The sequence below is a fragment of the Neodiprion fabricii genome, chromosome 2 (assembly GCF_021155785.1).
Source record: "Neodiprion fabricii isolate iyNeoFabr1 chromosome 2, iyNeoFabr1.1, whole genome shotgun sequence".
Taxonomy (NCBI): Eukaryota; Metazoa; Arthropoda; class Insecta; order Hymenoptera; family Diprionidae; genus Neodiprion; species Neodiprion fabricii.
Genome location: NC_060240.1, coordinates 1,574,964 through 1,597,976, shown reverse-complemented (window position 1 = coordinate 1,597,976; position 23,013 = coordinate 1,574,964). Strand labels below are relative to the sequence as shown.

Sequence of the window (23,013 nt, the reverse complement as noted above, 5' to 3'; positions counted from 1 at the left end):
GACCGTTTGCAATTTTGAATATTTTTGTTTCTCTTCTTCATTCTTTATCATTTTCATATCTATACCTATAATATGATTTAATATGTATATATATTATAATATTGTCGTATTAAAATACAAATTCCGACGTGTGAAAACATATTTTGATCTATACAGATCTATGTATGAAATTACGAAGTAGTACAGAACCGTCATATAAATGCCACATAACGGGAATAACAAACTGTTTCTTCTTTTTTTCTACGCGTAGAACTCCAGTGAATTCTTTTTTATTATTGTCGAATTCCTATCAAGTCTTCATAGTCTATTGAATTCAGGTTTGAAATCCCTTTTGCTAATAATAATAATAAAAACAAATCCTAATTCGTCTACGAATTCTTCTATTTATAGTTTATCAGTGGCGTAATGAGGTAGAAACACATCGCGCTCACTGATTGTACATATTAAAATTAATAAGGCAACTTATACAGTATTAAATAGTACGCATAGCAAATATAATTATACGATGTGGTAATGGTTTTTTTTTTTTTTTTGTTTTTGTTTTTCAACGAGAAAAAGAGAACCATTCGTTAATTCGAATCGTTTAATTTTCCCGCCTCGGACAAATCGCGAGTCGAGGGAACACGAGCTGTGCTATATCATCGCTCTGTACGTAAACGTTGCACCACGTTGTACATTTATACATTTATACACATACACACGCACACATACACACACACCGCGCATGTATAAACGACATGTTTTCTTCGTCAATATTCGGAAATAAGAATGCAACCGAATCAAAGGAAAATAAAAAGAAAAAAAATTACTTTAAAAGTATAATATAGGAAAGTGGAAATGGGTGGGCGATCTGTCGCGCGGGCTAGTGTTTGAATTTCGTATGAAATATCTTTTTTCGCTTAATCTTCGTAATCTCTCTGTTGTTAATCTTGCTTATTCTCTGTCTCGTACTTCAATCCCAGGCTCACGTTTCTCGCGTTTCGCTATCTACTGCTCGTCCTTATCCTTAGCCCCGTGTTTCAAAATTCGTGTGAACTCGATGTAATCGAACATCGATCCCTTGATGGGCGCCTCCCGGTACATCTCGTCCACATCGTCGTCCGTGAATCTACAAGGATAAAAAGAATCGCCATAGTTTTTGTCAAGTTTACATTCCTCCGTTATAATCAAAACTCTAGGAATATCGCGTCTGTTGTATCCACCCACCGATCTCCCATCGTGGTGAGCAACTCTCTGAGACGTTCCTCGTTTATATTGCCAGTGTTCTCCTCATCAAAGCAGCCAAACGCATTTTTGATCACGTCCTCGGGATCGGTGCCCTGAAGTCGTTCACCGAAGAGCGTAAGGAACATGGTGAAGTTAATCGGTCCCGGCGCCTCGTTCATCATACCCTCGAGGTAATCGTCGGTCGGATTTTTCCCTGTAAAAATTTTCTCGTGTCATTATTCTAATCTTTCAATTTCTTCGTATCAAAAATGACTGCAAGCAATTCATTAGCAGTGCGTCTAACGAACTTATATAACTCTGTGAAACAAAAAGTACCCAGTGATGCGAGCATGTCGTGGAGATCCTCCTTATCGACGAAACCATCGTGATTCTGGTCGATCATGTTGAAGGCCTCCTTGAACTCGGCGATTTGGGCCTGATCGAACATCGCGAAGACGTTCGAAGTCGCGCGCTGTGCGCGTTTCTTCGTCGTCGCACGACGTCCGGCTGTTTTGCGAGAAGACATGTTCGACGTTTTTTGTTTTTGTTCCTGCAAAAACATCATCAACGATGTATAAAATAGTACAGCAAAAGTCTATAACGGAATTGTAAATAATTCCGGTCGGTAAGGAAGCAATCTGTGTCGCATATCGTATTATAACATAAAAACTGTGTATAGGTACGCAACAGTCGCGACGTGCGTTGAGTGCCTTGATATACGTTCTACGCTGTATGTGCGCATACTTTTGATGCCCGCGGTATTGAAGAGACAGCGATGACGTCATGATAACGAGATTCGGAGAATTTCGTTACAGCGATTGACTCATTGCGTCTCAAGTCTCAGGTCGCTTGCCTCGTTGTACAAGGTCTGTTGTTTTTTTTTTTTTTTTACAATTTCTTTTTATTTCTCTTTGCCTAATTTCATTCTTTGCAAGAGAAACGCGTTGCGTTTGCGTACATAGCGCATAATTAGTACACAAGGTGCCGCACACAGCTAAAGCGTAACACGTACAGGTGTATAGGTATCGCTGCTATCGCCGTAACGGTCGGTTTCTTCCGTTCGGTGTTATTTTAAGAGAATTTTTCACCCTCAGACAGGAAATTCTTACGTAGCTTATAATCGGGGTAAAAATAACGACAAAAGACGACGATGATGATGAACCGTGTAGTAGAATAAGGTTCTGCCACGAGAATGCAATTAACTGGTTGTTACTCTCGGGAGGTAAAAAAAAAAAAGTGTTGGGAAAAAAAAAAATGTAAAAACGCTAGTGTTATAATGCTAATAATTTGAAAATATTATTCAGGGCAACGTTCGAAACCGTTGCAAATTGCACAGAGAACAAAACGCGATGTCGCAATCTTAAAGTGATTTAATAAACATGTACTGAATAGTCTGAAAATGAAAGAATAGTGCTAATACAATTCTAGAGTCAACGGACATTGATCGACCGTTGGAATTCCGATTCAAATTTTTTCGTGGAAAGATATAATATACGTAGTAATTTCATAGCAGCTGATACGAAATATAAAAGACATTGTTAGCCTATCTCAGGTACGATTAGGTTCATGGTAAGTGATATGATAGCCGAACGAATCTGTGTGGAATTTGAATACCACAATGTGGAATGTCTTATAAGTTAAAACAGAAGAGTACATATGTTGTAAAATGCAGGCTGTGAGCGATTGGTCACGAGCTCACTCAGAGTGAGTAACACGGTGACTTGGAGAGAAAACTGTCTCCACGAGCAATAACAATGGCGGTTCCACGACGACGCTGTCAAACGTAGTGAATATCCGAATTACTGCGGTCAATAAACGCGAGAAACGGATAAATTTTTAAACAGACGAGCCCGGCATAACGAGCATCGATTTCGGGGCGTACTCACCTCGTCAACGGCTCTCGAAGAGGTTTAAATTCTGGTTACAACTGCGGCGCGTTCTACACGGAGTTTCTCCAGCAACAGCACCGTCCGTAGTGTGTGAAGTGTGCCCCAGCGATAATCTCGTTGTCCGTGACTCAAGTTGGTCTGCCCCGAGTAAACTTTTACCGCACGCAGTTTGCACCACACCCGATCAGGTGGCGCTGCCTGCCGGCGAGTCGGGGAACACAGCGATCTGTCAGGGGCGTAACAAGGCTGGGGAAACCGAGGCAAGGGGGTCCTCACGACAAGAGGTAAAAAATGAAGTCACATTTCATTCGGATTTGCAATCGTGATGTTTCGCTATTTTGTTTTCGTACTGTATTTTCAGATGCATTCCCCAAGGTTTGGTTCTAGGTTAATTAGATTGCAATTAAATGCCAGCTAACAACTTGTCAGTGCGCTTCTGATATTTCACATTTTAAATGATTATTTCGAGTTAATATTGTTACTGTATTAATAGTTATGTCGACTGTATAGTCGAAAATGTGAAATATCTTCTTTGGATAAATTTTCAGTTTACAGAGAATAGAATGCATAAATCGAATATCTTACTGCTTTATGGGGGGCAAATTTATGAAGCTTGGGAGGATAAGCTCCAGAAAAATATGTTTCGTTGTTTAGTCAGGGGGCCCCTAAATGCCTAGTTACGCCCATAGGTATTGTCCCAATTACGCTGCGCCGTTTTCTCGGGCCGTATGCTTTATGCTCGATTCGGCTTTAAATGATTAATTATTATATGAGTTCGGGATGACGAAAATTCAGGAATTTTAAGATTCGAAGGATTTCTTCCTTCGGATTTTGGAAATTAGCGTGACTGCCTGGCGTCACCGAGATTTCGGCCGAAACGAGTCCTTCGAATGTAGCTGTTCTCGTGCCTTTTAAAATGAGCGCACATTCACCGAGACTTCGAGATCTCCGCTGAGTATACCGTACTTGGAAGTTTGAACGTTCTTGGGGCACGATTACGTTGCCTTATATGGACTGCGAATGAACTAATTTTGTTGTTTCGCAATAAGCGTGTACATTACCACAGTTTACACGAAGGTCGGATTTCATTCTAAAATATTAGCACATACGTACATATGTATGCGTGTGTATGATGTGTATTATTTTTTTTTTAATTCCCTGATCGGAGTGGAAAGAAAAGTGACGATTCGATTGTTTTAAAAGAAAAATAAAATGACTTGTTCATTTATGAGTAATAATTCACACACGTCCAGACATTTCTAAACATTATACATTGTACCTATATTTTGTAGTAAATAATGAACACTTACAACGTTTGCATATGGATATGCGTATAATATATAAGTATATACAGAAAATCATACAATCGGGTTTTCTTTTTCTTCTCTAAAACACCGGGATAATTTTTTTCTTTTGTTTTTTTAGCTACACGCTTTAATTTACCTCACACTCATGCAGTTAGCGTCTATTTACACATTTAAATATTATAATATATTATAATACGAAGTTTTATAAATTAATTGCGTAAGATCGGCAGGTTGACAACTCCTCCATGAAACTCTCCTTTTCGACATTATTTTAAAACAATTATAATCATGATAAAAAAAATTATAAACAGAGAAACAAAAAGCAGAGTTTTTTTTTTTAACTGTATCAAGAATGCAGTCGTTGCATGTACTTTGAGAAACATATTTTCTCCTAATATTTATACTCTTCGTCCTTTCCTGATACAGACATAAAGGTTTCTATGATGTTTTAACTTGTTTTTCTTAATCAGAGTACGAGGAAAAAAATGAAGGAGCTCGAATTATCCTTATCAATAGTACCGTAGGCTCTTTAAAGTTCTGGTAAATTTTCCAGGGATCTGCGAGATGGCGCCACGTGCAATAATCTGCATCAGAAGTGCTGCAGCCAATAGTGTTCCTCTCACCGACTCCGCGGTAATTTTGAACAACTAAACTTTCGATCGAAAGATGGCAAACAAATTCCCTATGCAACGACGCGATTCTCCTCAACGCTCACACAATTTCAAATACTAAGATTAAGATGAAGGATAGGAAGTTGTGCCTACCGCACTGATACCCCGTTTATTGTGATACCGTTCCTCGGGGTCGGTTCAACCTCGTAATGTCTATTATCGTACGTCCTTCCGCCGTTGCTGCCGCCATACCTTAAACCAGAAAGAACCGGATATAAGTTGGATCCAGCTCTGAAGATTTCTAGATTTGGAGGGAACAGGGAAAGAACATAGCTAAATATGAAATGTTACCCGTACGTGCTACTGCTAATGCTGTAAGGACTGTCGTACAGTCCTTCCTCGGGGACGTTTTCGTAACCCGTATTTGTCGTCCCGTCGTTAAGGCTCGCGTACGACATCACAGCCGCGTTTTGGTCCTCTTTACGGTCCGCTGCCTGGACATTCTCAGTATTTTTTACCGGCGTTGCCTTCCGTCTAAAAAAAATGATCGTTATGGTTAACATCAAGGCGAAGATGTCTTATACTTATTTTTCTTATTATTTATACGTTATTTTTGAATTTCGACTGGTGCGCCCCCCAAATCGGCTCCAAATAATTAAAAAATAATCGAAGTTCAAAAGTGACCCTTTTATAAACCACTCTACAGTGCTGAATGATGATCAGTGATTTGAGTACACGATAAGCACTTACAATCTCAGATAAATCAGACCGAGTATCAAAAGGATGAAGAGAATAACTCCAGCGCCGATGCCTACGCTGGTTCCCACGCCCTGGGCCTCAGCAACGTCGTTCGTGACCACTGGAATTGTAATAGTCCAACTGTTATTCTGAATGTCTATACATAGACATATTGGTCCACTTGATGTAACGAATTTACTATGACTACACATATCAAAGAGCACTTACATTCGCACGTTGGTTCCTGACCACTCCAGAGTCCGGTATCAAGGCACTTTCTGAGGAAGGGTCCGACACGTTCGAACTGTGGTAGACAGTGATATTCAGCTGCTCCACCATAGACTGTGGACCCGTTGACGACTATCACTCTACCGTTTTCGATCTGTCCCGGATATTTGCAGTCAACAGCTGAAAAAGAAAAATAATTATTAGGTTCTTCACTAAACTTCTTCAGTAATGAACATGAATTTTACGCGAACGGAAATATCAAGATCACACTAATTACCGAAGCAAGCTGGGATGCTGCCGCTCCATGAACCATTCTGCAGACAAATTCGGGTCCCGTTGCCCTCCATATAGTAACCTCGAGGACATGCGTAGTGGGCGACACCGCCGACGCTGTGGGTCGACACCTGGGCTGAGAGAACGCCAGTTCGATCAGGATCCATGCATCTGATCTCTGTAAGAAACGTAGATCGAGTCGCAGGGATGTATGATAGTCTGGAATGTCAAGCGATTTTCATGTGGCATGTGAATCACTCACCTCTGCAGACGGGAGTGTCATTACTCCACGTAGCATTCTCGAGACAAAGTCTTCGCGCGAATCCGTCCAGTTCGAAGTTGCCGTCACACTCATACAAAGCCGCGGCTCCGTAATATGAAGCATTCGACGTGAGCGTGTAGTGTCCATGCTGAATCTCTTCAGGCTTACCGCAGTCAACGTCTGTGGAGTAAAAAAAGCTTAGAGAAAAGGTGCGAATATGCTAGTGCATCACGAACTCTGGTGCACACTATTGGTTGTTAGTTGACTTAATATCGAAAGAAATTCCCAGTCAACTATTTCAAGTCAACTGTAAACTGTCTAATAGTGCGCGAGTGTCCTCTGAAATGTCATGGTAAAAGCAACGCCCGACGTAAACTATGATTCGGTTTTCAGTTAATTGTGAGTAGTCAAGACAAAAAGGCAATAATTTCCAAGTTAGCTAATTACGTGGACTAATAATCAGCTTTCATCGAGTACAAGATAGCGATTATTCAGTCTAACTGCCATCAAACGTTGACGTTCATTCGGCACATGAATACGCTCGCACAAACATTTATCTGTCTGAAAAATATCAAAAAGTTTTCACATGACTTTCCAGTGGTAACTGGAATAAGGTGAGAACGGGCTGTCTAGTCGAATTGCTTTATACTTGGCATTTCAGAAGACATTTGTAAACATGAAGTATACTGCATGTCAACTTTAAGTCCAGTTTTGTGACGATCTGTAACCATTCAAAAATAGCCGACATTTTGTCTATTTTTTGTCGACATTTTTTTAAGTAGATACAACGTTGACTTTTTGTAATCGAATGATAGTCAGCCTTTGGCTAAGTGTGCTACCTGGGTAAGACATGCCAAGTAAGGGTGGTTTTGGATAGAAACGTTGAGGGAAACTTACAAACGCACTGAGGAACCTCGCCGCTCCATCGTCCGTTGTCTTCGCAGGTGGAAAGTGGTTCTCCGACGACTTTGTACCCTCGTTCGCATCGGTACTTGGCCGATGCACCTATTTTGTAGGAAGTAGCGCCGGTATTGGAGTTCTCGACGGTTCCAGTTATGATGAATGTTCTTCCGAGCATTCGGTCGTTTCCGGTAACCGAGAGAATTCCATGCTCCGCAAGAACAGGCTCAGGACAACGGACTTCCTTGCATTTTGGCGTCGCATCACTCCACTGACCATTGTCGAGACAGTACCTCCTCGGGACGCCATTCAGCCGGTAGTTTGGCGTGCACGAGTATGTGATCTCGCTTCCAAGGTGCGTCGTACCGTTAACATATTCAACCGCTCCGTAAAGAATCGTCTGGACTCTACCGCAGTCCACATCTGCGGAGAATTAATATGATATCATAAGGATCAAGCGATGGATTTTGATTCTAAATCATCACTAATGCCTCACATTCGCAATCAGGAACATCTCCGGTCCAATATCCATCCGTGCCACATGTGCGACGCGCATCTCCGTACATCAGGTATCCTGCTTCGCATTCGTATTCGATCACGCCGTGGACATTCCTGTCGTATTTAACGATGTTGCTGCCAGTTGGGGTTTCGGGTTCTTCGCATGATATCACTGTGAAATAAATAGAAAACGTGATTCGTGACGCGATTGACTTCTTCTTTACTCCCTTTACTAAAAGAAGCAAGACACTCACGTTCGCAATAGGGAGTCTCGTCACTCCATTTACCGTCTTTGGTACAGACGTGCCTCGCCTCTCCTGTGAGCCAGTAGTCCTCAGGGCAGGTGTATTCCATGAGGCTGCCCACCGTCGTCGTACCGTTGATCAGCGTCACTGTGCCCGATTCGATCTGTGGCGGAGCTCCGCAGTCCACGAATCGACACTGGGGTGCTTTGCCGGACCATTTACCGCCCATGTCGCACTCCAGGACCTTATCACAATAGCGAGCACAAAAGTTGTCAGCAAAGGAGAATCAATAACAATTATAGAAGAACTTGAGGTGGAAGAACCTTCGGAAGTACTTACGTTGTCACCGAACAAGATGAACCCGTTTTGACACGAGTAAGTCGCCATCGATCCAGCGCGTCTTCCTGAAGTTGTGACAAGTCCTCCGTTGATTGCCGGTGGCTCGGGGCACCAGTCGACTAAAAATCAATCATCGGTTAGTGGACTTTCACTACTGGACTCTGGCATCGAAGTACATGATGGGGGCAGTTAGATGCTTACACATGCATTGCGGCTGACTCCCGGTCCATAGAGCAGCGTCGCCGCATTCCCGTTTCACGTCGCCCACCAAAGTGTAGTTCTCATTGCAACTGTACTCGGCCAAGGCTCCGTGGGTTGTTCTTTCGTCCACAAGGGTCACAGAGCCGTGATCTAGGCCTGGGAGTGGACCACAATCCACGACTGTCGAAGAGTATAATGTTAACACTTGTCTGATAGATTTTATTATTTAAGGTATTACTGGATACACCGAAAATTCCAAAAAAATTCATAGGTACGTATAGAAATCAACGAATTCATTTTATATGTACTTAAAAAAAATTTTCATTACAGATTTGTTACACAAATTTTTTTTTAAACGATTTATCAACAAGTTTTTGGCAATATTATTATTCAAAACGAATGATCTTATCAACTTGGTTATGATTGGTTTTTTTCAGATTTTTATCTCATCGCAGTGGTCAATATTCTCATTGAGACTCACTTTCGGTTGGGTGTATCCGTCGATTAATATCTTAATCGGTAAACAGAACATGTAAAGTGATCGGCTTACATTTACAGTCGGGTGCGATATCGCTCCAGAATCCAGACTCTGCACACGTCCTGATCCGTGAACCAACAAGCATAAATCCCTCAGGACACTCGTACTCGATTGTTGATCCCACCGATCTCTCGTTTCCTGTTATTTGCGTGTTTTCTGCTTTGTCGGGACTACCGCACATCCTTGGTTCTTAACGATGGGAAAAAGTTTTGAACATATAACGTCGGTAATAACTACAACTACAATATGTTGTTACGTCTTTGTCCATTGGGGTCATGAAACTCAACTTGGCCATAAGCTTTTTTGTTTATCGCTACGGTCAAGGAGCTACTAAAAAGGCAAACTTCAATGCCAAATGATTTCGTGTTTGCCTTTCAGAATGCAGAACTCTAGAAACCGTTCTCAGATAAAACTTACTGATTTATGGACTTGGATACCTACTTCAAAGAGATGTTCAACGAGAATGAGAATAATTGCGAATAACGACAAGAGGAATTCTATTGTTATTCGTTTCGACGGTTGGCATTGAATCGTGGGAGCTACAACCTGGTATACAAGTGATTGTCTTTGCTTTGTCGTCTGACGTAAAACGACGGATCTCAGCACATACGCATGTATGCTCGTTACACTCACTGCTTTGACAAATCCAGTGAAGGTAATCCAGGTTACAGCCAACGTCGTTCCATAGCCAGGCCCTACCACCGTCAAGGACCACGCAGTTCTGCTCCCCGTTATAGTTGTTCGGTTGGTCCTTGCCCCAGGCTGGGCTCTGCACGACTTCGCCTAAATGATAATGGCACTGATTACACGCTCCAAGAAGCTACGGGATGAAGAGAACACCGATGAACTCACCATCCACCCATCGCCAGGTTCTCGCAGCTATCTGCGGCTCCTTTTCAGCCCCAATCCACACCAACTGTGTCTTCAACTTGTTCTTCCTTCGCTCGAGGTTGTTGAGTATGAAATTTGACGAGGCGCCCTAAAAGAGGATTCTGATTAAATGAACTCAAGTTGAACGAGATTCGAGAGAGTGGTCTGCAGCCGACTCGAGCATTCACCATGAATCCGTGGACCAGATCGCCACCACGAGCCTGACAGTAGTTCTTGGCATCCTGGAAGGATCCTCCTTTGGTAACGACGAATTCGTAGCAGGTTGAGTTGAACGCTGCAATGTCAGTATCGGCGGGTGTTCCGGCGCTTGCGCATCTGTCGACGGAGAACTCTGAAATGACATGGAAGAGCAACAACGTGACTACTGGTTTCTGATCTCCGTCGAGGTTCATTGCCATCAAAGTCAAGGAGACAAGGGACAAAGAGACTCCACTGAACGTGGAACCGTTCTTCGCCAACAAAGTTTCCGGTTGACGGACCATAAAATGTCTCTCATTAAATCTTCAAGTACGTATTCACGTCGTCTCGTTCCTCGCTCACCGTCAGTCGCGAAAACTTCGACCTCGCAGAGGCTCAGGCTCCCCTCTACCCCAACTAGCTGCAGGAAGACGTACTGACCCACCAGAGCTCTCGCGCAGGTTAGAGTCTTGGTGACTCCCTCTTCTGCAACCCAATGATGAAGAATAACAGTCAATCAAGTATGTATCCTCTGCATATTACGCATAAACTCTATTTTACCTATCGTTCCGGGGAACCAGGCACATAACGGGTTCCTCTGTAGTTCCGTGCTGCTGTTTCCAACCCGGATTTCGAGGTCCTTGAGTGGCTGGTGACCTACAACCATGAGAAGTGTTTTGTACAACGTTAAAAAAAAAAAATGTCAGATCATTGCCCGGGCGTTCTTGAGTCGAAATTTAGCACCCACTTTAAACCCTACATAGGAGCTCCTAAAGATGGTGAAGTGGGTTTTATTTTAATGCAACATCAGATCCTACTTTGACGATAAAAACGTCCGAAATTTCCTGATTTACCGAGTTTAGGCTCAAAGTAGAATATGTTTGGAAGCTCCCTTCACCCTCCAGAGGTAGGGTTAAACCTGATCGCTTGAAACCCTCCTCCGACGTTCAGAATCCTAACCCACTCATAAAGTTCTATCGTTGCTGATTGAATATGATTAAAATACAAGAAATCCAATTACAATTTATGAACTCAAATTAAAATCCCATTAAATAGGACTTGGTTTACAAATGCGTTTGATCGTATTTTCTGTATATTCAAGCAGTTAAGATGATTTTTGCATTCATAAGAACGTTGAATGAATACAGTTGAAATGCAATACTTAATTTTCAAACGTTATTGAACTTGTCAAGATTATGTCGAAATAGTTTTTGGATTATTTATTGTGAACACTTGAATGTCGCTGTAATAACATACCTATGGAGGAGAGTTACAGGTCCGAAGGCGGAGTTGTAGATTGAATCACGCCAAAATAGGTTTCAATCCTCTACTGAGAGCGTAAAAGTAGGTTTGGTACTTTAATTTTTAGGAATTGGAGGTTCGATGTAGGGTTTGTTCTTAAATTTTTTGGAGCTAGAACGTCAATGCAGAATTACTAGGTTCAGTTTGCTTCAAAGTAAGCTTACATGAACCTTGGTAGAGTGAAATATAGGCGCTAAATTTCGACTCGAGTTGTTGCCGAAATGTTGTAATTAGTGGCAGACTCACCACAGCAGCCTCTGGTGGTGACTCTGACGACTTTTACAGCGTAGTCCTTCATCAGCTGCACCCTCCACCAGGGGCTGTGCTCCTTTTGGGTCTCGGTGCACCTGCGCCCATCGTGTTCGGTACCAACGTCACCGTCATTTCCATGGGCAGCGTCGCCTCCTCTAACGGTTGTCGATTGATTCGCGGGCTTTCGAAAGGCCACATTTGTTCCTGGAGAAATGAAATCACTTTGTTACCAGTATCGTTCAATTTAGTGCTTTTAAGTAATCTTATCTGTGACATTACCTGTCGCATTAACTTTATCTGATCGTGTACCATCCCTCACCACGCGCGGACTAATTGTCGAGGAAGCAATACCGAGAACACTGTCATTATGCAGCGCATCGTGCAATGAATAGAAATTATTGTGAATTTAATACACGATTATGCCTTGGAGCTACGACGACGCAAAAAGAGAAAGTGAACGGTGAATTGTTACGATGCGAAACTGACTTTGTCGTCGCTGCTGCTGGTGGTGCTACTGCAATGCTACACTATTCAATATACGTATGGTATGGCTATAAATTACGAGTGAAACGTCTCTGCAGTATGATGAATAAAAAATATGCACCTGCATAAACAACAATTAACAATCGTCGAGAATAAACAAAAAAGCTTGCGCCATAATTCACTCACCACAGAACGGTAGTTCTCCTTGCCATTTTCCTCTATTGCTGCAAGTCAGCGTGGATTGACTGAAATAAATGCGGAGTTGTTATTGTTGGTAAAATTATACATAATAAGGAAAATATTGATGCCGGATTTTAGAAAGGAATTTACCCGAACAACTCGTAACCAGCATCGCAGTTGTAAGTGGCGAGAGTCCCGGGATTCAAGGTTTCCGTGGACAAGGAAACTTTGGCGTTAACGGGTACAGCTGGATGGCTACATCGCAGGTCCGATCCTGTCCGCGGGAGCAGAAAGAGAATGTGTGTAAGAAAATTAGCATCGTTCAAATATTCAATTACATTGTTTTGCACCGTAGTGCTGATTTTGTATATCTCTAATCTCGAAGCATCCGCTCAAATAGCTCGTCGACACAATTAACTACTCTGACATTAATGACACTGCTAGAGACTGATTTCCTTCCACGTAAGCTTATCTGTAATTGCAAAGAACATGGGAATTCTTCTAGCTATTCAGTAATTATCATAGCAATGGTAATTAGGTTGAGGAACGATGACCTGTAAAAATACGGGCTAGTCAGAGAGGCTCCGCCTTTCTAGGTGACTATTAGTTAACGCTCTGTCAAGGAAGTGGCCTTCGATGTTGAACTTGTGTAAATTCACTGGATAAAATTGATTACGCGTTTGTCTGGACGCCGTACTTCCGCCGGTAAGAGCAAAGTAACCGGAGACTTGTTCATAATTGCATGAATATGTAGTGACGCTATAATGGTATAGCTATCGTACCTTGCATACTCATGCTGCAATACGTTCTCGCTCCACTTGGCCTCTCCCGAATGATAATGCCTCGAGACCCAGGCACCGACTTACAAACCTTCAAAGAAACGTCACTGCACGGAATAATTCACAGTCTCAAAGTCAAACCGCCGGGAGACTTGACTTCAAGATATATCGAACAAGCCTACGCGAATACCGTTCGGATTCCAGTGAAGTCTACTAACATCAACTCCGAGGCCTGACCTCGAGGCCACTATCCGCTCTTAGGTACTTGAGCCATTCTCTGATTCCAGAGTTTCAAAATCTCACCGTGGGATCAGGAGTGTTGCTGCATTCATGCATGAAAGGGATTATTCATTTTTATTATTATTAAAAAATGAACTAGTAAAAGCTTCGTGTGGTTCTCTAGAATGGAAAGTCACAAACAACCCATTTGCCCGAGAAGTGTTTGGTGTGGTCTGGTCTCCAACTGTTCAACTGGTTGTACTATGGAACATTGATTATCGCTGTGGACGTCCAAACGGTGCGAAGAACAATCTCGAGGCAGACTTGAGCGAGCAGTAGAAGCAGGAGATTTGCGAGGCGTGACGTATTGTTTTGCCACGCTTTGTTTGGGGCATTGTATTTGTATACACAAACAGTCACGAATGGTTTTCCGCGGTGCGGAACAGCGCGTGCTTCTCGATCTCATCTGGGAAACAGGACTCCTTTTATTTTCAGCCCGACGAGGCGTGGCGGAAGAAGAAGAAGACCCTGAATCATCTCCTGCGCCTCTTAGTCGCTGAAGCTACAGGTGCGTTTCAAAAGATGCGTGCAGGCATTCACTCGCGAGCGAGTAAAAAACGGTACAGCTCTATTCCGAAAGCTTCCTTTAGCACGTTATTTACCTATACTCATGCAGGAATGCGCAGGTATAGTTGTGATATCTAAACCTGCTCAGCCTTTCACCCGGTAATCTACGTCAGCTGGCGGTTTGCCGCAACTATAAAAACCCACACTACACAACAGACGCACAGCCATGGATTGTCCGGTGCTGGGATCGAGTGGATTTTGATCCGAACTGGGCACACGACCGCCAAAATCCACGGATCAGTTATACAGGCAATTTGGTTTTGTACTAGGGTGGTTCATTTTTGAACTTTTTGTTTTTAAGGTGCAACTCGAAAAATTTGTGACAAATGAAGCAGAAGAAAGTATTGTCGTAACACCTGGAGGAGATAGGAACGTATTTAGAGGTCGCTACCAACTGTTTATTTTTTTGTATCGTGGTCATTAAGCAATGAACCATCCTACTGTACACCCGCTACTCGATATCATGAAGTACCTAACTGAAAAAGCGCATTCAAAAAGTTGGCTACATCTCTGGTGGTTCACCACTGGTGTTGAATTCATTCAGAGCATCAGTGAGATAGTCTGAAGTTGATCTTCAGCCGCAGCGTCAGCTAGTGTCATTTGACCGCACGCAGGACATCGTCCAACTTTCTATCAAACGCGCCGCTTACTCCATATGCAATTTGCTGGAAATTACTTGCCGGCTTTCCCTGAATTAATATCTGAAAGCCTTTTTGCACTCCTCGTACAGTTCCATCGAGGCTTTCCATCGATCCGAGGAAACTGACTTCGAGATAACTTTAACGGCTTTAATAGCCCTCGGGTTCTACGGGTCTGGGTCAACCGGTTACATGCGTTGGTCTGGCGTGATCATCGCCGTGCCACGTTCCTTGCTTCGGAGGTCGAGTCTTGTGCCTCTTGGTACGACGTCTTGCCCTAGAAAATGCCCGAGTAACGGTACGACGACTCGACGCGCCAAGAATTCGTTTCAAACCGCATCTCCCCTCTTCGACAAGCTTCTCTCGAAACTGACCTTACTTGACCCTAAGTGCTCGGCATCTGCCGTTCACTCCTTCCTCATTTTTATCATCACGGAAAATCATTTCCCCTCGGAATTCACCCGACTTTGAACCCGGTGATCCCATCTTTCGAAAAGGTGGAGTTTCATCACTGGATTAGATCAACAGGGTTCACTTCACGATCAATTTGAATTTCTCTCCTTGAAACCTCTTCTAACGGATATCTCTGGGTCCATCAAATCTCGCAAGGAAGGAATACCAGGTCGATATCTCCGATTTGATTTCTTTGTAACATTTTATAGTAGACTAAGAACTAAGCGACAGGTATTTTTTTCATCTGCCATTGAACACTTTAAGGGGTTGAAGCCATCCTTCAAAGTAAGGCATGTCAAGAGGCGATTCGGAAGTTATTTCTTCTTGAATTGATATAATTACACTTTTCATTTCTCGTTGTGATAAAACTTTTCCAGTTAATAGTTATGGTGCAGGTATGCCCGTAGTGTCAAAATAAAGGAAAAGTATGAACGTGGTTGACGCGTTTCGCGTCGAAAACGAACTTTATCGCTTCGCTTGGGTAATACTGCGTCTAACCGGTTCGCAATTTTATCGAATAACACTTTCGCGATGGTTTCTGAGGTGCCGCTTAAAAATCCATAACCACCAACCACTGAACGTCAATCAGACAACTGCGAGACGCCGTTTTCAATCTTCAATCTTTGCTTCCCTGTTGAAAATTTCTATACTAAGTCCATAGAATCCATCCAAATCCGTTCTAAATTTCTATGGATTAGCCGAGTTCTTATAGGATCCGATCAAAAATTGGAACGAATCAAACGGATTCCATGGGACATTTTTATCAGGGGTTTCATCAGATTCAAGACCTTGTAATCGTGAAGAAGGAAAACAGAAAAAAAAATGTTTCAAATCGAATATATCAGCGGAAGAACTCCAGGGAGAGCAAGTTCCGATTCGAACGGTTCTTCATGCCGCATAACTTCACCGGCAGCACAAGCCTTGTCGTTTCCCAATCTATTGTTTCCCAGCATGCTTCTAAGGGCGTTTCGAAACATCGTCCAATCTTCCCAACGAATTGAAACAGTGATGCAAATCTAACAATAAAACATCTGGCTCTTATCTCTGGCTAATAATCAACCCGTGGTTCAGGCTCATTTCAGCCACACATATATATATATATCTTTAGAACAATTTTCCCATCGCCTGGTACAATAATTATTATTACTCCCCATTACACGAATCAACCAGAATATCAGCGAAAAGTGGATGTTTGTGTAAATTTGAAGATGATCAAGCTGTATTTAATCAATTTTATTTACCATCACGAAATGAAAAAAGGAAATTCACATCAACGACAAATTTACAATCTAACTTTACAGCAGGTTTATCATATCGACGATGATGTTATTATAACGGTTTCATATGTATAGAAAAAACGTTACAGCTTTCACTTCGAATTCAATCGAATATCGAGAAAAAATGTATTGTCGTTTCTTTCTTGAATTTTTTACCCTTTTTTCGATCGCTTTGTCTCTTCCTAATTTTTTTTTTCTCTTCCTTACATTCTCTTCCACGAGCGTAACGTTTTTTCGAGGGACACTTTCACCGGTCGCTTAAATACTTGTGCATAACGGTATCGGCATGTGCAGGGCTTGTCTTTATGGTTGAATTAGCTCACGATTAGGCCGCATGTATTGCGTCCGATATACGTGCTCGCGTTATGCTTTGCTGATGGCCGCACGATTATTATACACGGCTTAACATTACGGTTACAAAAAATATTTCCCACCTGGCCATGCGGCTACGTGAAGACTTCGAAGTTTCGCAATTACAACCGATATTTCGAAGGTACCTGCCGGTTGGCTGTAAAAGTATAGCGTATAGCGTCAAGTATAGCAAATGTTAGACTTGCTGGTTGGTCAGTGTCCGAAAGAAAACCGTTGGACAAAAACGCTGTGAACAAAAATATAAAATAAAAAAAAAAAAAAGAAAATGAAAGGAATTGGAAGAAACGACCGCACGATGAAATCGCGGTCTCAGAACTCACAAGCATTTGTATCCTGATCGGAAGAAAGTGGGGGGAAAAAATTGAGAAAAAAAACTAACTGACGGAAAATTTTTACCAGGTCTGATATACAAGCTGGAAACCATAAAAGGTAATCCAGTCAATTATGTCAGGAATGTTGAATTATTATCTGGACTTGAAAATTTATATACATATGGAGCATTCCACGTCAAGTTAACAATCCATGTACCTCACCATCTTCGATTTTAATTATTTTTCAGTATGACGTCCATACTGACCCAAACAGGCTTAGGAATTTTTTTCAGATTTTTTTACCCACCGGTAAATTTTGAAAAAAATCTAAAAACCAATTCCGAAAAAGCCATTTTTTTAAATCTGAACAAATTCACACACATGCTATGATTTGAAACGTGATTCTTAAGCACCATATGATAATGGGATCTCAATATTTATTATTTTTCTCATACGATTTTACTTTTTCAATGTGAGAATTGAAGTTTTTTTATTTTGTTTTATTTTCCTATTCCCCGATCTGAATAGATCACGAGTTGATGAAAATTATGTGATTCCCCAATTTATTTCGATCGAGGCACATTGAACAAAAAAGAAAAAGAGAAAAAATGATTGCGACGTGGAAAAATTAAGAACTTGCAAGAAAAAAAAATCTGTTATCGGAATCGGATTTCCGATGTTTTTTTCTTTCAAATTTCATCAGTAGCTAAACAAAATATGAAAAAATTCCCGAGACCTTTTCGAATCGGTATGAACCATCGTATTAAAAAATGATCAGAATCGACAGGCGTCATGTACATGGGCTGCTAATTTGACACAGAATGCCCCATATACATATATCGTGTATCTTGGACGGTGCAAATCTCTAGTTTGCGTTGTATTGCACACTGGTCCATTCCCGGAGGTGGCTGTTAAATGTTACGCCGGTCTCACCGTGGTATTCGTATTAAAAGAACGAATTCAACATATATATTGCAAGAGTTAAATACGCGGCGTTAAATTCATCGGCATCGAGCTGAAATGGGAGAGAATATCTCTTGTGGTGATTGCATGATTGATATTGCAAATGCGTAGGCGTACCGCGATTCGCCTCACATACAACATACGCAGATATTGTACATAAATATAACTGCAAACGTAGATACGTCGGGTAAACGGATCGCATATCCAGACCACCGTTAGCAAGTATAAGTAGACGTACGTGTTGTCTAGATCTTGCTTGCTCTGGTAAATGGGATTTAGACACGTTAATCGTGTGCAGCCTCATGCATACTTACTGCACTTAAGTTCGCACGGGTCAATATTGTCCACGCCTTGTTGTTCGAATCGCCTATCATTGTACATTTTTTTTCGTTGTTCTAAGGTGAGAAAATCACGAACAATAATTAAATTGCAGAGAAAAAAAAAAATAAATAAATAAAAATGCCAAACCGTGAACGGAAGATTGAAGAAATACAAAAAAAAATGAATGGGGTAAAACACTGTCTTTAATATGGCAATTGAATGAACGGATCACAGCGTACGGATTTTTTTAACGTGTCAAAAAGCTATCAGTTAAATTTACCGGTTTAAACTGTAGTGGATATTTTATAATAAAAACGCAAACACAGTAAAATCTCTCGATTTTATAAATATTATTATTATCATTACTTAAGTTTTTTGTCAATTTTTTTCAAGGAAATTTAATTACAGCGAGTTTTATAGAATTTTGATACGACTTATTTTTAATGCAGACGTAATTAATTGTAGATTCTGAATCGGTATTTTTTTTTTTGTTTGCGTATATCGAGATGATATTTTCAGTCTGCGGAGTTTCGGATGAGACGCGATTCGAGGAGGAGTGAAATTTCGCGTAGCTAGACAATATTCTGATGTAACAGATATAGGCAGATAGGTATAAGTATACTTATAATAAATACGCGCCGAACAAGAGTCGGTTTCCTCGAGTAGAAATTTCGCTCGTTACACAATCTGTTCCGAGCGGAGTCGGAGTAGTCCTTGCTAAATAACCAGCTCGCGATGTGAGAATTTAGTTGGAGTCGAGAGACCGGAGTGGGCGATTAGGCCAGTTCGCGTTAATTGATAATTCACGCGTTTCGGTATTCTCGAATAAATGTAGGGTCGACGACTCGGACATTTACTCCCCTTTCGTCTCGACGCTGTCTTATATCTACTTATACGGTTTATTTTAGACCGTAGGAGTTCGAAATTATTCTCCTTGATTTTCGGTATCTCCGTGACCTTTCATCTTTTTGAATTCTTCGTTTAATTGCACCGTTTAATTGCTGTACTAAACTCAGACCTGCTCACATTGGAAATGACGATCGGATAGATCTGTGATGAGAGGAAGACAAACAGTACGTGAATCGAATATTTATTACAATCGTATCACTAAATTTTTATCTTAATTCGTGATCTTGACTGTTATATTTTTAAACGTAGAGTAATTTTCATCAATTGTGGATATCTTTGATAACGATAGACCAAAATTCTTTGGATTTATAAAACTTGAGCTTTTTATATCAGTTTATACCTGTCAGGACAAAAGAAATCAGCCTGAACTTTGCAGGTCAAGTGAATATCCGCTATTCGATAACACAGGTCTGCCAAAAAATATTTGTTTCAGCTTCATGGGAGGATTTTGGTATATGATATGTTTTCGAGTGTCCTGAATCCAAAAATGATTTCCATTTCCCTCCATCACGTACAGTATTCTTGCAAAATACAAGGCATTTGCATAAAAAAAGCATAACAATAATGAAGAACACCATAATTTCATTACAATGAACTAAACAATATTTCTTATAAAATTAAACAAACGATTTCTCTACGGAATGTACTTAACATTCCGTGTTCATTCTTTTCACCTGTGAAATCTTTGCTTCTTCTCTTTGATACACCTCCGAACTCACTTCCGTTTTGCATTTTCTCTTACCCTGGTTGTATTTATTCCTTACATCTCGCTCTAATAAATATAAAATGGAAGTAAGAAATCACTTTTACATAGGATTTTTAGAATCAAAAATAGGATACCATATTTCGAGTCGAACAGAAGTTTCACTCCAAATGAACCTAAAAACACGAGTTGAAGAAAAAACCTGCCGTTATATAATTTTTTGACTATTTTTCCTGGTTTCAGTGAGTAAAAATCTGTAAGCAATGGTAAAAAAAAAAAATCTTGTGTATTTTTTTTGTGTAATTTGGGAAAGTTCCGATGTAGGATTGAGATTTGCCCACAGGTATTACGAAGGCAAATGTAGCAGAGGCATGCTTTGTGTTTGGGAGTCAGTGTAGGCGGAAGCGAGTCAGGCGTAGCCTAATAAGCCGGGCAAACTTTGCAAGTGTTAAAAACCTGCCCCCACACAACATCTGGATTCAAAAATCCGTACGTGCAAATCCCAGATTTGGATGCAGCGTCAACGTTTTTTCGCGAGTCTGTATATACATACAGACATCGTGCGGTACCAGGCGCTGGTAACCATTATACTTGTTGCTTTTCCAGGTTTTCGAGGTCGTCGAGGTTCCTTTCGAACCCGAAACCCCAGCGAACCGGTGGCGACAGGTGAGAGTCGCGAACGTGGTTCGCTAATCCAGACGTCGGTTCACGTAGCCAATCAGATATACCTATAATATCGCGCTAATCAATCCACTCGTTTCACCAAATGCCAAGGATACATCAACCGTCTTTCAGATCAAAATATTTAACGTCTTTGAGAAATTTTTCCCACCAGCTTGTGAGGTTGGCTCTAGGTTTGCCAGGAGTGGTGTAGAATCGATTACCAAGCAGTCGAGAAGTGCAGTGGATTTTAACAGCGGTCACAAACTCGCTGAATGTCCTCGAATATTATCTTAAAAACCACACGAGGTCACCCGGTGAACGAACAAACACAAATGAACCTGTTTGCATTCGCTTTAGTACCTAACAGTATACCCACCAGTGACTATGAGTAGCAACTGGCAGCCCTGTATATAGGGTAAATTCATTCGCGTAATGTCAATCAATGTCAACTTTAACGCGACTTCTTGGAGGTGGTTTGGTTTCGCTATCTCCGGAAGGAAGAACCTCGAGTACGTACCTTGTAAATTTTGTGCCGTAGCCAAGTTGCATGCCTGCAGAAGTGAACCGAGGACCAGCAAAGACAGTGAGGACATGTTTTCCGCCTAAAAGAATGGCGACACTTTGCACAGTGAGTCACATTGACGTTTAAACCCTGCAGCGTTGCCAAGTTCGGTTGACATCAAGAGCCACTCGGACCGTCAAATCTTCCAACCGATTCACCTCCACTTCCACTTCCACTTCCAATTGTCTTCCAAACACTTGATACCGAGATATCCTTAGCACCTCGCGTCGTGCTTTGTCCTGCTCAAGGATGTTCAAGGAACTCGGGAGATTCTTTCGCCGAGTATCACACTTTCTCAAATTGTACGTGCTTCATTCACTGTCTTTCGCACATGCTCTCAACTGTCGGAAAACCAAGAAAAATGGTTTGCAAAACTCAGCTGGAACGATCTTCTACGATTTCACACGCGCAAAGTATCTAGTCCCTTAAATATTTATCAACTGCGTACTTCCGTGATCCTAGACGAATCGAGCTCGTCTATTCTGCACCTTAAATGGGAGCAGTTTTGATGAAGAATCTGTGTATATGCTACAGTATCTCGTCGAAATTGTTTCCTGGGTTTCGTCAGTCCATTTTAATAAACTGTATAGTTTAATACATGCCCGCGAGCTCCTCGCGACCGTTAATTGCTGACAGAAAAATAGCTACAGAACTTTCCACGTTCGTTTAAAACAACTACAGTTTTTAATTCAGTTGTAAATCAAAGCTGAGGTATTCCATTTATTTTCAGCGATACAATTTTTGATCTATTTTAATCAACTCTAACTGCCACTTACCAGGTTACCAGTAGTCAGGAACACTAACGTTTTAAATTCGGAGTGTGAAACGAATCTTTTTCAGCTGAGACACTTTATTTCTTGTAAAAAACAACAACAACAACAATCCTTTTTAAACGAAGAACGAGCAACGAAGCGAGTGAACGCCTCCTTGCCAGGCGTTGAAATCGCTTTTAAATTTTGCGCAAACGGCCATACCTCTCACAAGTTAGCTGTATATAATGGTAATTTTCACTGAACCGCGAATTGCAACATCCAGCGACGAATTATGTACGGCGGTTGTTTTTTTATACCGTCGGATTTCTTCTTCGATGGAATTTGACTCGTAAAAAAAATTGACCTTTTTGTGCGTGTCAAATTTGGTCTTCCGCTTCCTTACGTTTGTTGGAGCCTTTCTTATTATCCACTGTTCACATTTCACTGGAAATTTCTCCAAAGCGGGTGAATTTTCTTCACGCAATCGTTTACAGAAGCAGGGAAACTCCGCGCGCTTATATCGTTCCTCGGGAGACACAAAATCCGGGTTTTATAGACACAATGCCGCGCTGAGTTTCGACGACGCGTTCCCTTCACCGGTCGACAGATCACTGCTCGTTCTCCTCGGGCCCCAGCGCGGCGAACGCGGGCCCACCTTGGGCCTAAGGCCCCTTGGTACGAAAGTACGTGTATCCTACTACCTACGCCTCGGCTCGCCGTGTTGTTCGGCTACAACTCGTCACCGACTTGCTCTATTATTCTGGAGTAATGCCTAACTCGACTCACCTTTGCTGGACGTTTCCTCGGCTATTATGCAGCAATCCTGACCCCCGGTCATGTGCACGAAACATCGGACACGTGGACTCGTGATAAACAACCCGGAAATCGTCACGAGTTGCCACATTCCAAAGATTTAGAGGTTGCCCGGATTTTTTGAAAATTTT

At 41.6% G+C, this 23,013-nt stretch overlaps 2 protein-coding genes across 5 annotated transcripts; both read right to left on the bottom strand.

The window, feature by feature from the left end:
* Nucleotides 1–536: 536 nt before the first annotated feature.
* Nucleotides 537–3,248, bottom strand: LOC124175287 (myosin regulatory light chain sqh). The gene is made up of 4 exons (XM_046555363.1): nt 3,093–3,248; nt 1,543–1,756; nt 1,207–1,420; nt 537–1,108 (listed from the first exon to the last, which is right to left on the bottom strand). The coding sequence occupies exons 2-4, from the start codon at nt 1,730–1,732 to the stop codon at nt 988–990; spliced, it is 525 nt and encodes a 174-aa protein (XP_046411319.1). The 5' UTR covers nt 1,733–1,756; nt 3,093–3,248; the 3' UTR covers nt 537–987.
* A 1,103-nt stretch (nt 3,249–4,351) lies between these two features.
* Nucleotides 4,352–22,679, bottom strand: LOC124175279 (sushi, von Willebrand factor type A, EGF and pentraxin domain-containing protein 1). Of its 4 annotated transcripts, XM_046555344.1 has the most exons (22): nt 22,094–22,679; nt 21,273–21,805; nt 12,671–12,794; nt 12,527–12,585; nt 11,852–12,061; nt 10,865–10,960; nt 10,667–10,789; nt 10,294–10,457; nt 10,088–10,214; nt 9,869–10,018; nt 9,248–9,424; nt 8,698–8,877; nt 8,497–8,615; nt 8,167–8,401; nt 7,911–8,084; nt 7,412–7,837; nt 6,515–6,694; nt 6,257–6,430; nt 5,980–6,159; nt 5,764–5,872; nt 5,365–5,547; nt 4,352–5,265 (listed from the first exon to the last, which is right to left on the bottom strand). In XM_046555344.1, the coding sequence occupies exons 2-22, from the start codon at nt 21,346–21,348 to the stop codon at nt 5,163–5,165; spliced, it is 3,369 nt and encodes a 1,122-aa protein (XP_046411300.1). In that variant the 5' UTR covers nt 21,349–21,805; nt 22,094–22,679; the 3' UTR covers nt 4,352–5,162. The 4 variants fall into 4 exon arrangements, with proteins under 4 accessions (XP_046411300.1, XP_046411299.1, XP_046411301.1 ...); XM_046555343.1 differs by having other exon boundaries at nt 21,273–22,679; XM_046555345.1 differs by having other exon boundaries at nt 5,371–5,547; nt 21,273–22,679.
* Nucleotides 22,680–23,013: the final 334 nt, after the last annotated feature.

What these genes read in the sequence shown, in the direction of transcription:
- LOC124175287 (XM_046555363.1), bottom strand. Translation starts at nt 1,732, where the DNA reads ATGTCTTCTCGCAAAACAGCCGGACGTCGTGCGACGACGAAGAAACGC. An exon ending in CGACATGCTCGCATCACTGG is followed by an intron (nt 1,421 to 1,542) that starts GTACTTTTTGTT and finishes AAATTTTTACAG; the next exon opens with GGAAAAATCCGACCGACGAT. An exon ending in CTCACCACGATGGGAGATCG is followed by an intron (nt 1,109 to 1,206) that starts GTGGGTGGATAC and finishes TTATCCTTGTAG; the next exon opens with ATTCACGGACGACGATGTGG.
- LOC124175279 (XM_046555343.1), bottom strand. Translation starts at nt 21,348, where the DNA reads ATGTCCTCACTGTCTTTGCTGGTCCTCGGTTCACTTCTGCAGGCATGC. An exon ending in TACGGCACAAAATTTACAAG is followed by an intron (nt 12,795 to 21,272) that starts GTACGTACTCGA and finishes TCCCGCGGACAG; the next exon opens with GATCGGACCTGCGATGTAGC. An exon ending in GGTCTGATTTATCTGAGATT is followed by an intron (nt 5,548 to 5,763) that starts GTAAGTGCTTAT and finishes CATTTTTTTTAG; the next exon opens with ACGGAAGGCAACGCCGGTAA.